This window comes from Alternaria postmessia, assembly GCF_024291825.1.
Source record: "Alternaria postmessia strain BMP 2775 chromosome Unknown scaffold_32, whole genome shotgun sequence".
NCBI classification, from domain to species: domain Eukaryota; kingdom Fungi; phylum Ascomycota; class Dothideomycetes; order Pleosporales; family Pleosporaceae; genus Alternaria; species Alternaria postmessia.
This window is the reverse complement of record NW_026260105.1, coordinates 269,419-282,559: the sequence shown is the minus strand read 5'-3', so window position 1 is coordinate 282,559 and position 13,141 is coordinate 269,419. Positions and strand designations below refer to the sequence as shown.

Here is a 13,141-nt window from a genome sequence, read left to right as displayed (position 1 = left end):
TCCTGTTAACGACCATACCAGCTAGATGTCATGGGGTCGCGCGTATGCTGAATGCACCTCCGCTCCAGGTACCCAGTGCTTGGGTCGTGCCACCATCATTCCTGGGTATGGCTGGAGAGGTTCTTTCGGTGTAGGCAACATCGGTCCAGTGGGAATCGGTGGATCAGGTGACTTAGCAAAGAACTGTTCGAGCGTTTCGCCTCTCTCGAGGGCCTGGAACTGGTCTTGTCGGAATTCCTCTAGCACTGATGACTCTACAGGCTTCGGATCAAAGTAAGTGTATGTCCTCGTGCCTTTGGTACCTGGAAGACCAGGCGCTTTGTACTCGGCAACACCGTCCTCGTACGTCTCATAGGTGGAAACAAGACGTTTTCCACCGCCTCCAGGGAGGTCAATGACAAATGATGGCATCATGAACCCGGATAAGGTCCCTCGGAGTTCTTTGTCCAGGGTGATGATCTTGCTGAGAGGCGTCCGGAGGTCTTCGATGCCCTGTACCATATCGCATTGATAGATATAGTATGGCTGTATGTTGATGTTTGAGAGCTTCTTAATAAGATCCGAGAGCGCCTCAAAATCATCGTTGACACCTTTCAACAAGACAGCCTGATTGCGAACAATGACGCCATGCTTGAAGAGCTTGTTCGCGGCCAACTCCGTTATCCATGTGATCTCATTCGCGTGGTTGATGTGGGTATGGAGACATACTTGCTTCCCCATGCTGATGGTTGCTGTCAGTAAACGTCATAGTCAGAGTGACAACCGCCAGACTCACTTTCGCCCTTTGTTGGACACTTTGATCAAGCTATCAACCCACGGATCAGAGTTGTCGAGTATCCGACCAGGGGCCACAGCAAGCCCCTTTGAAGCGAATCGGACTCGTTTGATATGTGGAATGTTGAGAAGCCTCTCGCCAATCTCTTCAATATGCTCAGGTTGTAAGAAATAGGCGTCACCTCCGGAAACAACAATGTCTTCGAGAGAGTTATCGTTGGCGATATGCTCGAAAACTACTTCCCATCGCTTCCGGCTCGGCTTCTGGGGTTTCTTCGACACAGTGTCTGTGTTTCCGCCGACTGCATACGAACGTGTGCAGAAGCGACAGTATACAGGACAAATCGATGTGGCCAAAAACAAGGCTCTTCCGGGGTATCGATGTACTAGGCCAGGTACAGGACTGTCTGCTTCTTCGTGTAAAGAGTCCAGTTCCATGTTCTTGTGGTCGGGGATTATGCCACTTCGGAGAGGAAGAAACTGTCTCCGGATGGGATCGTCCACAGCATTTTTCCAATCAACTAATGAGAGTACATGTGGTGTTAGACGGATAGCCATGGGCGCCAACTTGATGGCTGCGATCTGTACATAGGTCAACATCGACATATGTACGAGGTAAGACCAGCTATAAAGTCACATACAGCGTCCTCGATGAAGTGATCCTTGGTACGAATCTTTTGAAATTGAGAATGCTGCGAGCGGACTAGTTTGTCAGGCAAGGCAGCATTGAGAAACTGGTAAAGCTTGTGCTTGTCGGATACGGTATTGCGAAGCTGTGACAATCAGTATCAGAATAAGCTGTGTATGGTCGTAGTAGAACAAGGTTGGCGGTGAACGTACCTGCCACCGGTAGGATATGAACTCATCATTGGAGACATCTTTCCAAGGCTGTATATGGTTCCAGTAGGGCTTCTGGCCTGCGAAGGTCGACTGGGCTTTGCAATGCTGTAGTGATCGCGTTGCGTGGGTAAAGCCTGGTCGGAGAGGCTGGCTCCTGGCTATGGTCTTGGGAGCGAACATGCCTGCGTATGTGTGTGTGAGGAGAGGTTGTGTGGAAAGCAGGGACGTGATTGAATTTGAGATGGGAAGAGATTGGTGCTAGAAATAATTTCCGCATCTAGGGAATTTGTTTATCGAGCTTGTCACACTGTTGCGTAGCCCAATGGAAAGTGCTGCCGCTCGCCTCGCCGTCTAAGCAGGAGCGATGTATACTATGTTACAACGGCAGCAAGGATGGGGCTGAAGTGGGTCTCCAGTAAATATGGAGAATCCCGCTACGCTCATTCGAACAGCACTAGGTTTGATATCGTGATTCGACGTAGGTTTATGCCTATGATGCGTTTCGACGTTGCCTTTGTTGAGAAACCCCTCATCTCTGGCTTGCGTGCAGCGCTCTTAGTGAATGGATGACGCTTGTGGCGCGTGCTTGCAATCCATGGCGGGACATAGTTCCGGTCGCATGCATACGATTTGGAGCAGCAAAAGGGGTCGGTGAAGAGACAATAGCATGATGCCAGCGTCAGAAAGGTAGTGGAGCAACAATGGTAGGCTCTCGGTGCTGTATTGCCATTCGGGACGAATTTCTTAGGTGGGTTTAGAGACTCAGCTTGTCAGTGTAACAACTTGAGATGATAGCTCGTGGCCAGCGAAGATCTGTTCCTGATAGGGTTATTGGAACACAATAGTCTATCCTGCACTTGCGAGGATTATGGGCCAGTATACAATTCAAGAAGGCGAGTCTACAAGGATCGCTAGCTTACCCCCTTCCACGGTCCCGACCCCTGGGACAAGCCATAATCCCAGAAGCTGCAAGTGGGCATGCACATGTGTGGTACTGCACGCAAGTACTGCATTAGCTTTCTCGTATGTTGGAAAAAACAACCAAACTCGCATCGGCCGAGACCTTTGGGCTGCATTGCTCACAAGAGAGTCGCAAAATTCAGCGACTCGATTCCGGGACAGAGCAGTACCACTTGTCAGCAGGCGCGATGGGAAGAAGCCGGCAGATGAAATGACACGGCCCGTACCGCGCGTACAAAGGAGGGTGGTGAACCTGATTGCCGGGCTCACAGGCTCACGACGATGTCGTGATCAAATAAGCGGTTAGCAGGAGTCGTGGTAGTTGCAGACAGTACCGGCACTAGCGGGGCCTCTACAAAGCTCCGTAGCCTTTCCACTAGACAGGTGCCAAGCCATGACCTCAGCCCCTCCAGACAAGCGCGCGAGCTGCAATTACGATCATCAGCTACCGCGACGACAACTCAACTCTTGACTTCACGCCACCACTACAGCCATGGCTGACTCCCCCGCTTCCACAAATAGCGCACTGCCTGGCGAGTCGCCTGCCCAGACTAAGGCCAGATTGCGGAGAGAGCGTCTAGCCGCCAAAAGTGGTGCCTCTCGTCTTCAACAGATCACTGCTCTGCAAGGCGGCCCACCAAAAGACCTCAAGGAAATTGAGAAAGATGTGCCAGGTAAACATGCTCCCCCCTTCCAGCAGATTAGTCTCCACATGGTCAATTCTAGCTCCGTCCTACAACAGCGTATGAAGGCACGGCTAATCGCGTTCTAGTCAAACCAGCCTCTACCCCATCCCAGTTCACACCCGCTGCCTCTGGCACGGCTACTCCAGATCCAGACGAGGTGGATATCTCACAGCACCACTACGCGCCCGCCTCGCAGCCTCGTCTCCCGTCCCCCTTTGCTTTCGAGGGAAACCAGTCTGGCCCATTCGGCCCCGGGCCCGGCTCCGATGCATCGCAGGATCCTATGATGGCTATGCTGCAGCAGATGATGGGCGCTGGGGCCGGCGGTATGCCTGGCATGCCTGGTGCTCCAGGTCAAGCCGGTGCGCCACCTGGCGGTCTGCCACCTAATCTTGCCAATATGTTCTCTGCGATGCAGGGTGGTGGCGGTGCCTCTGAGCCGTCACCAGAGCAATCTTCGGCCTGGATCTGGCGGTTAGTACACTCTGTCTTCTCGTTTGGTCTTGCCGTCTACATTATCCTGCAAACCCCCTTTACTGGAACCAAACTGTCACGCGATAATGTACTCGACGATGACTGGACCTCCCAATCCACTCCGGCCCAGAACTTTGCGCACTTCTTCTACCTCTTTGCGACTTTTGAGGTTGTCTTACAGTCCTCGCGCTATTTCATCGAAAGGGGCCAATTGCAGGGGAGCGGTATCCTCAGCACAGTGGCTGGAATCTTGCCGGCGCCATATTCAGGCTATGTGCGGACTGTAGGCAGGTACAGCGTCATCTACAGTACAGTTGTGAGCGACGCTATGGTAGTAGTATTTGTCCTAGGCGCTACAAGCTGGTGGAGAGGTGCTGAGGTTGCATAAAACTGTGCCATCTTTGGCGTCGATAGAATAATGGTATGACGGACGCCTTCGTACCCGGCTCCTTTTCGATGCAGCGCTCCACTCAGTCCTACCCAGGTACGCCGTGACTTCCCAACGAACCAGTCAATGCCTTGACACTACGCCACAGTCTGGGACGAACGAACATCGCACCCATCTCAGTGTTCACGTGAGGGAAAACAAATCAGCAACATATCTCTGAAGTCGCTCCTATTGGGTGACATAGCAACTGTTCATGGATCACCATTACTACGGGAAGTTGGCTAGTGTATGCACGTCATACCTTGTGACACGTTCCGCGGAGAAAGCGTACATCAACCTCCTTCTACACATTGTACGCGCTTGCACTGCGTGGGCTTCATGCACATCATTATTCTACGCTGTTTGATTGCTTTGATATCACGAGACCTGCAGATCCCTTTTCCAGACGCGCGGAATTCCATCAATCATGCGCACATGGCAGCCAGCATTCGTTGGGCAGTCAGGACCTGTTACACGGCTACCAGCAGTAATATCTCGACAACACGCGTTGCTCAACAGCAAGATACGCCTCGCGTTCTCGTCTGTTCCCGTCTCTGGTGGATAGCGCGTACGGTGAAGAGCGCACCCGCATACGCGTTACGTGCCCACCGCCACATTCGTCTTGCGTAAAATTTACTGTTCTTTTCGGCGAAGAATCCCGGGTCAATGTCAATCGCAGTCGTGCATGATGCAATCTCGTCTCGAATTCCCATGCTTTCACACTCATGACCTATTGATGCTTCACGACTGTTGCTTCAATGATCTCAGTAGTATGTGCCACGAGTCATATATCGAGACGTGGCGTCGTCAGGCCCTTTCAACCGGTTTCACGGCGTTGGTTGACAAGGACACGCGCAGCTTTCCGCGGGAGGATTCTTTACAACAACTTGAGATGCCCAGTAACCTGATCTATGACGCCCTTAGGTGCAGGGCCGATACCTAGCACCGTTGCACTTCCGCTCGCGATTTGTGTCCGTCCCGCATCGTGTATAATGTGTGCCACTAACCCTAGGCTTAGTGCTTGCGCCTGCAATAGTTCCAACTCTTCCTCGCTCTTGACTTGCAACGCCACTTTCGCTTGACCCATACGTTCCCAGCGTCGTAGTAGCGTCGACTCGGGCGAGTGCTTGAGGAAGTGTTTGTAGCAGGCCAGTGTTGCGTGCCCGCATTGTGCGCCAATCTTGCCTATTTCATGGTTAGATATCTTGTAGATAGTAATTATGTGTAAAGATTTGCAGTACCTTTAGTCATGCCGAGATCCGTTCGTACTACCAATACCATCTTGCACTCCTCGTTGTGACCTGGGAACTCTGCAGGCGTGCTGTCGTCGTCTTCGTCGCTTGACTCATCTTCTGAATCTTCTGCTTCCTCTTTCTCAGACTTTGTTGGCTGAGAGACTGGGCTGCCCCCGAAGAGACCAAGTGACTTTGCTTGTCCCAGAAAGTAGCCTGTCACACCAGCGAGTATGGCGCATGCGGCTGCTATGTTTGCCGTAGACGGCTGTTGGGGAGTGTCTGCCATACGTGCGGTTGACGATTATCTTAGAAATAGAAGACAATAATTTTACAACAGACGGATAGTGGGAATTAGTTTACTTCCAGGTAATAATTAAGTGAAAGCGAGAGTCATGTCGTTCCGTGGTTCACTTCCGCCCGCAATTGTAGAGCTAAACGTAAGGCTGAGGTCCGTGCTGAAGACTTCACGAATTTGCGGACTACCGAGCACATCGCCTATCCATCACGACGGCACCACCGCTGCCTTCGTCACTACACACCATGCCTCCCCGGTGCCAATTACTCTCTGGCCGTCTCCCAACTCAGAGATTGGCTCCTCGCCCGGCAAAATCGACACACCGAACCTACGCGACGTCCGAGCCCACTCCCGCAGTGAAGAACCCGCTGCAGCGACGACGCGGCGGTGATCTCGGCTCCCACCTTCCCAAGAACGTCATCCCCAAAGATGCATACATCCCCGCATATCCCTATGGCGACCAGCAGTTGTTCAAGCAAGCCAACAAGGGTCTCTACGGCGAGCAGATGATCCGCTTCGGCAATAATGTCTCCAAAGACACCGAAACCAAGACGCGAAGGAACTGGAAGCCCAATGTACTCTCCAAAAGCCTATACTCGGTTGCATTAAAGAAGAGGATAAAGCTGCGCATCACCGCCAAGGTTCTCAAGACCATGGATCGCGAGGGTGGGCTGGACGAGTACCTGCTCAAGGACAATGTGGCACGTATCAAAGAGCTTGGACCTATGGGATGGGCGCTACGATGGACACTCATGCAGAAGCCGGAAGTCATCGAGCGGTTACGAGCAGATGCTGCTGCTCTAGGCCTGGATCAAGCCGCAATTGACAAGCAATGGCCTACACTCCAAATGCAGGCTGAGCAAAGGGCAGCTGAGGGTACATTGGTCAGGAACGTAAATTCTGGCGCACCTGTGGATTTGGAGTTTGCTCAGACAGAAGGACAAGAGATGTGGGCTGGGGAGGAAGCCGAAGACCCGGCGGCGCTAGAGAAACGCGAGAAGTACATTGAGTCCCGTGCTGCCATCGAATACACAAAGGCAACCAAGGCAGCAGAACGCTACCTCAGCCGAGGTGTCGTCGATAGCGTGGAGGAAGGTCTCAAGTTAGCTTTCATACGAGCCAGGGAGCGCGAAGAGGCAGCCGCACTCCTCAAGCACAAGTCTGTCAGGAAACAACAAGAGGCAGGCTTCACAAAGGCAGAGCTACAGGAAATCAGGACAAGATTCAACCTCCCCAACATCAAAGACCATACAGCCAGGAAGATCGCTTACAACCAACGAAAACGCAAGATGATCGACGAAGCTGGTGGCATTGAAGCCTGGAATGCATCCAAAGCTGCCGCCCATCTTGCCCGCGTAGCAGAAGCCGGTGGAGAAGAAGCTTTCCTGAAAGAGCGGAAAGCTGAATATGCTGCTCTTATCGCGGAAGCGGAGACTGCTTCTACCAACGAGGCTATCGACGCTGAACGACGGACCTACTACCAGATTGCTATCGAGAGGGCGGACCGAGCTATCAAGGCCAAGGCTGGTAGTGGCGAGGCCGACTACGTCGAGTCGACCTTGGAGGAGTTCCGCAAGCGGAGTGGTGGTGGCCTGAGTGAGATCTACCGTGCGGCGCAAAGGGAGAGGAGTGCGGGTGGTGATGCTTGGGGCGCGCTTGTCAATTCGAGTAAGAAGCCTGCGGATAGCCGGCCGCGCGTGTAGTAGAAGTTGTATGACTGAGATGTTGATATGTACAAATACTGTTTGTATACCATGGACTTTTACGAACAGCGTTTATGCTACGCATTATCATGTGCCACCTCGTTCGCTTCTGATTTGAGCAATCGCTATCTCGCTTGCCATGGCGGCTCCCATTCACATTTCACTTTCTGTTGACGTATCTTCAGATCCGATGGGTTTCATGTGTGCATCCTTCGCAATTTCTGGTAAGGCTGGCGTCGATCCTGGGTCAGATCATTGGTGCGCTTAGCTCTTGCCTGATGGAGTTACAGGAAGGTGCATAGGAGGCTGTGTCGGAGGTCATAACTTCAGCCCCAGCTCCTGCCACGCCTTGACTATGACCCATCTTCCCACTATCTGGTGACATCGCCTCATCTTGTCACTCTTGTTTGGGCTACATTTTGGTAGCTCAAAAAACACAGTTTCCAACGCTCTCTTCAGACCGGGACCCTGCGAACGATAACGTAAAGGATGACTGCAATTGATGTCCAAGAGCATTGGGGCTGCGCGGATAGTGAAATGAATGGCAAACAGGTGGAGCGAATCAACAACCTCGATGAAATGTGCACCAAAGCTACCGAGTAGAATTGCGGCGATCTCGATATCAACGAGAAATCTTCTTCAGAAGGTCTTCCTTCTGCCTTTGGAACTGCCAATAGGTCCAAGTTTATACCAAACGAAAGTGGCGTGTTGGAAAGTCATTGTGCATCAAACTCCAGCTCGGGCTATCAGCAATCTTCCATGTCGAACTTCAGTTCCCCAGCAAGTTTCATGACCGCGAGCAGTCCTGCCACTTTTATCAGTGCAAAATCAACCTACAATAGCCCAGCATATATGTCAGCGAGCGGCTACAGCCCCGCAATGAGGATCGAAACCATTCGCGAGGATGAGCCGCCTGAACCTGGACTCTCGGCACCACTTGTACAGCTACATGAAGACTACTACCTCGGTCTTCACAAGAGAGAGATCATTCAGCCCTTTGACAAGGAACTCAACTGGTCCGGCAAGGGCCAGCACGTTACCTATTCGGCCACAGATGTGATCCCACTGTCGCACATATCGCATCTAGGGTCATCCATGTCTGCAAGTGTCGATAAAGTACTCTGCCGTCGGGTAGCTCTTGCACGGAAAACCATGAGATGCGATCGTAGATGGACTGTGGCTGATGCCCTACAAGAGGTCTATCATCTACAGAACCTGCGCCATTATCACATCGTTCAGCTTGTGGGGACCTATCTTCAAGGTCGTAACTTCTCGATCTTAATGTACCCAGCCGCGGACACGCATCTTGGGAAATTCCTAGAAGACACACTGGATATGGACATGTGGATGTCGAAGAGACGCAGATATTCTCTCAATAAAACACTAGGCTGCCTCGCTTCGGCTGTGGCTTTCATCCACCAGCATACTACAAAACACATGGACATAAAGCCCCAAAACATACTCGTCCGACAAGTGGAGCATGGCAGCGCCCCCACTTGGTGTGTCTATATTGCCGACTTTGGACTCTCCCGTTCTTTCTCTTCACAGGACCATAGTCAAACCGATGGTCCCACTTCACGGACACCTAGATACTGTGCACCTGAAGTGTATAACTACGAACAAAGAGGTCGATCTGCAGATGTATTCTCGCTCGGCTGCGTTTTCCTCGAGATTCTGACCGTCATGTGTTGTATAGATCTGCAGGTCTTTACGGATGCGCGCCGAGGTCACGGTGATGACGAATCTTTCCATGCAAACCTGGACAGAGCAGTTGGGTGGGCTCGCCAAAACTTGTGTGCGTTACCGTCTGATCTTAAAGATTCCCCGTACACGGTCGTTGATGATTACACACTCGGACTTATTACGAATTTGGCCATTAGCATGGTCGCCCAAGAACCTGAGAAGAGGCCTACAACAGCGGAAGTCCATGTCCACCTCCAGCTTCGGGCTACCAATCTTCCGCTCAGGTTCTGCTGCCTTGACACTCCGGAGCCCTATGAAGCATATTACCCCCTTGCTGAACACATGGGATTGCAAACTCGAACATCCAGTAAATAGTGTCACATGGCATAAAGGCAATACAAAGCTGAAGTCATAACGTCTTGAATTCCGTATAAAAATGAATCTCAACATCTCCATCTCTCCTATGCACTTGAAACAGAGCACGTATAGATGATCTGGCTCATGCTTCCCGCAGACATTGTCAAAGCGGGACAACTTCCTCTTTCCTTGTTTAAGCTGCGTTCTTTACAGCTACCCCACTTCCGTCATCGTCGATAATGTACAAGAACGAATTATGTTAACCTACGACAGATTGGTAGGTGAAAGAAACAGAGAAACAGATAAGCAAAAATATGCCCACAAAACGCCGGCGAAAGAAGTGAGAAGCAAACAGGCAAGCAAGAAAGATATCCGCCCGAGCTGAAATGGGGTAATAATGTTGGAGATCTAACGCCAGGACGGAGAAGACTGGTGAAAAGTACGATTCAATATGGAAATCGGGAGAGGGATAAACGCCGCGCTATACAAGAGATAGAGATGCGAGAATGTTGCGAGAAGAGAGGCCGCGGAAGAGTGAGAAGGCGAGGGACAAGTAATGAAGGACTAGTTGCCCGCCTTCATCCTCTTGTTACCTCCCACCCTTGGGCTTTGCTTGACCTTTTGCCCGCCGTTCATATCTCCGCCACCGTCATCGTTATCCATCTTTACTGTGCTCCGCCGCCGCTTGTTGTTCATCATGTTTGGAGATGTGTTGACGCTCATGGTGTGTGAACTAGTGCTCTGTTGCTTCATCATGGGCTGCGAGTTAGGCGAGGGTGTATGTTGGAAGTGAGGCGACCCACCCATTGATCCGTTAGGAAGAAGGGAGTTCTGCATCGCGGGTGACATGAACATTTGAGGCTGGCCGGGGCCTCCTGGTCGCGGGCCGGGCTGCATGTTAGGTTGCATGCCTGGTCCCTGTTGAGGCCCTTGGTTCGGGTGCTGCGGGCCTTGAGGACCGCCTTGGGTGTTTGCCATGTTGTTGTTCCATGACTCCAGAGCTTCGCTTGGCTTCATATGAGGGTTCTCGAGGTAGTGTACCATCAAGCTTGTCATGTGGTTCATTGGCTCGTAAATCTAGGCTTGTTAGTGTTAATGTCCATGAGGATGATGTGGAGAAGAGTCTTACCTCAAGATAGGCCTGCAAGCCGTGAGGCAGCCCATAGTCTGTAGTACTAGCACTGAGCAGCTTGTTGATGGGTAGATACGCTTCTGGCGGCTCAACCCCTCGTTGCTGCGGTGGTCCTGCCTTCTTCTTCATCCGCGGCGACTGATTTGGATTCAGTTGGTTCGGCGAAGGTTGAACAAACATCTGCTTCAGAGCATTGAGTGGTATGAATTGTTCGTGGCCGAGACCGTCGAACAGCAACCACTCCAGCTTATCTGAGCCAGACCAGAACGCGGTCAGTTTGCCTTGGTACACAACCTGGCAAGAGTTCTTGTATGTGTAGATGAACTTTGCTCGCTCACAAGTTACTTTGAGCTCAGCACCTGAGACCTTTTCTGTCGCTCCATCCAGAGTGATTTGCAAGCTGGCGACGTCGGTGTTGAAGAGCGTGTAGAAGTATCGAGGTAGGGCGGCGTAAACAATTTCGAATTGCTTAGATCTCTCTGTACTTGAGGAGCAAACGATGTGGACAAAGGATCCAGACTCGGCGAAGAATCTATCCACAAAGGCTTGCCACCACTCAATGTTGTTGTTTGTGCCGTTGAAGTTTCCTATTTGTTCCACGAAGTTTAGCAACTTCAGTGTTCCCTGGCCTGAAGAAACAGTCTGTGCTTGTTGCTGCTTCATCATTGCCATTTGACGGGCCTGGTTTTGGGCAGCGTTCGCTTGAGCCTGTGCCTGAGCTTGTTGTACTAGTGCTGGATTCCGTTGTTGCATTTGGTTTTGAGCCTGTTGGTTTGCTTGTTGAGGTAGGTTGGGCGGTTGGGATGGAGCAGGCGTCTGCTGTTGTGGCCCTGGGCCTGATTGTGGCGGTTGGGATGACTGTTGCTGTTGTTGAGCTTGTTGCTGGGCCTGTTGTTGAGCCTGTTGCTGAGCCTGCTGCTGGGCTTGTTGCTGGGCCTGCTGTTGCTGCTGAGCCTGCTGCTGTTGCTGTTGTTGCTGCTGTTGTGGCTGCGGTGGTGGTGGCTGTGGCTGTTGCTGAGGCGTAGGTTGAGGAGCTGGCGACGACTGTCCCTGATGACTGCCTATCGCGGATGGAGGACGAAGAGGCCCTTGCTGAGGCTGAGAGGTTTGTGGCGGTCCCTGGTTCCCTGCCTGGCTGTGATTGCTAGACTGAGATTGGGCATGTTGCATAGCAATCGCCTGCTGTTGTGCCTGCATTTGTTGTTGTTGATGAGCGTGTTGTTGAGCTGCTTGGGCCATGGCAGCTTGTTGTTGCGGGCCTCCAGGATGTTGACCACCCATCTGCTGTTGTTGCTGGAGCAGGTGGGGAGGAAGGTTGACAAACGGTCCTTGGCCCATCTGTCCATTCCTCATTGCTTGCAACTGTTGTGCTTGTGCTTGGTTCAAGTTCATGGGATTCTGGAAACCCATTCCCATACCGCCTTGTTGGTGGGCAAGCATGGCCTGCTGTTGCTGCCGGTGCATGAATGCTTGCTGGGCTGTCCGTTGCTGTTGCATCATTGCAGGGTTCACTATCATGTCTGTCAGTCATTGCCGTACAGTTGCACGAAGCAGTAATACTGACTCATCTGATGTTGCTGCTGTTGAGGGAACATGTGCTGCTGAGGCTGTAGGTGTGAGAGGGCATGCGCATTAGCACCCATGCCTGGCTGCATGCCCATCATGGGTCCAGCCTGACTGACAGGACCATTGGGGCCGGAGACGTGCTGCATTCCCGGTGGCATTCCATGTTGGCCTGGGTTCGGGCCAGGGCCGCCCATACCTGGGTGCGCATGCTGCATGCCTTGAGGGGGCATGCCGCCATTGTGTGGGTAGCTCGTTGTCATCATCTTGCTGGATCTTCAGTGCGGACGGTCGCCTCGCAGTTGCGGAAATGTATCGGGTAGAGGTAATGCGACAGTTGAAGAAATTGGGAGGTAGGTCCGCGTGATGCGAAGATTGACCGGCGACGAGATGGGTTCAGCAATGTTATTGCTTCCAAGTCATACGTGCTCGGAAAATCGCGTCAAGTCCAATGGGGGAAGAGTATTTCAGGTGGTTGCGACGAGATGTCGAAATATGGCCCCGATGTTGCCGATGGGGGAGGCTGATGAATTGCCCGCGCAGGTGTCGCGATGGGCGCGCTGCAGGCCGGTGGTCGGTACTTGCCGGGCACTTGGAACAGGGCGAGGGTCAAGCAAGAGGTCGCGCAAGGTGCAGCGCAATACTCACGAGGGCGAAGAGGTGGAGTTGAGGTGTGCTGCCACGTCTGGCGCGGTGTCGTGTCGGGTGATATCGTGTCGCATCCGTCCCGCCAGCAGAGCGGTGGAGTAGAGACGAGAGAGAGGCCGTCCAGAGGCTGCAGGAGCGGTGCGGCGATGGTGTCTAGCGACGCGGTGTTATGCGACGATGCGTCCGGTGCGAGTTTAGATCCAGGGCCAGGGACGATGCCAGGGACGCGGGCGTCGAGTGGTGGAGTTCTGGCGTGGTGAGAGGTGATGGGCGCATGGCCCTCTCCGAAGATCAGCGCTGGTTAGGGGGCCGTTTCGGTATCGCGCGAAAAGCTGCGTGGCTGGGCAGAACCCAATCTATCCGG

General features: G+C 52.6%; 5 protein-coding genes across 5 annotated transcripts; 2 read left to right on the top strand and 3 right to left on the bottom strand.

Annotated features, from left to right (window-relative positions):
* Nucleotides 1–21: 21 nt before the first annotated feature.
* On the bottom strand, nt 22–1,794 carry J4E82_005888 (uncharacterized protein; the record flags this gene model as incomplete). Its single annotated transcript, XM_051732148.1, has 4 exons — nt 22–721; nt 776–1,356; nt 1,416–1,547; nt 1,615–1,794. The coding sequence occupies 4 exons, from the start codon at nt 1,792–1,794 to the stop codon at nt 22–24; spliced, it is 1,593 nt and encodes a 530-aa protein (XP_051588168.1).
* Nucleotides 1,795–3,067: 1,273 nt separating this feature from the next.
* J4E82_005887 (uncharacterized protein) lies at nt 3,068–4,122 on the top strand (the record flags this gene model as incomplete). The annotated part of the gene is made up of 2 exons (XM_051732147.1): nt 3,068–3,248; nt 3,347–4,122. The coding sequence occupies 2 exons, from the start codon at nt 3,068–3,070 to the stop codon at nt 4,120–4,122; spliced, it is 957 nt and encodes a 318-aa protein (XP_051588167.1).
* Nucleotides 4,123–5,038: 916 nt separating this feature from the next.
* J4E82_005886 (uncharacterized protein) lies at nt 5,039–5,682 on the bottom strand (the record flags this gene model as incomplete). The annotated part of the gene is made up of 2 exons (XM_051732146.1): nt 5,039–5,346; nt 5,403–5,682. 2 exons carry the CDS (start codon nt 5,680–5,682, stop codon nt 5,039–5,041), a joined length of 588 nt encoding a protein of 195 aa, XP_051588166.1.
* A 254-nt stretch (nt 5,683–5,936) lies between these two features.
* On the top strand, nt 5,937–7,394 carry J4E82_005885 (uncharacterized protein; the record flags this gene model as incomplete). Its single annotated transcript, XM_051732145.1, has 1 exon — nt 5,937–7,394. The coding sequence occupies one exon, from the start codon at nt 5,937–5,939 to the stop codon at nt 7,392–7,394; it is 1,458 nt and encodes a 485-aa protein (XP_051588165.1).
* Nucleotides 7,395–9,998: 2,604 nt separating this feature from the next.
* On the bottom strand, nt 9,999–12,362 carry J4E82_005884 (uncharacterized protein; the record flags this gene model as incomplete). Its single annotated transcript, XM_051732144.1, has 3 exons — nt 9,999–10,511; nt 10,564–12,077; nt 12,131–12,362. The coding sequence occupies 3 exons, from the start codon at nt 12,360–12,362 to the stop codon at nt 9,999–10,001; spliced, it is 2,259 nt and encodes a 752-aa protein (XP_051588164.1).
* Between the last annotated feature and the right edge of the window lie 779 nt (nt 12,363–13,141).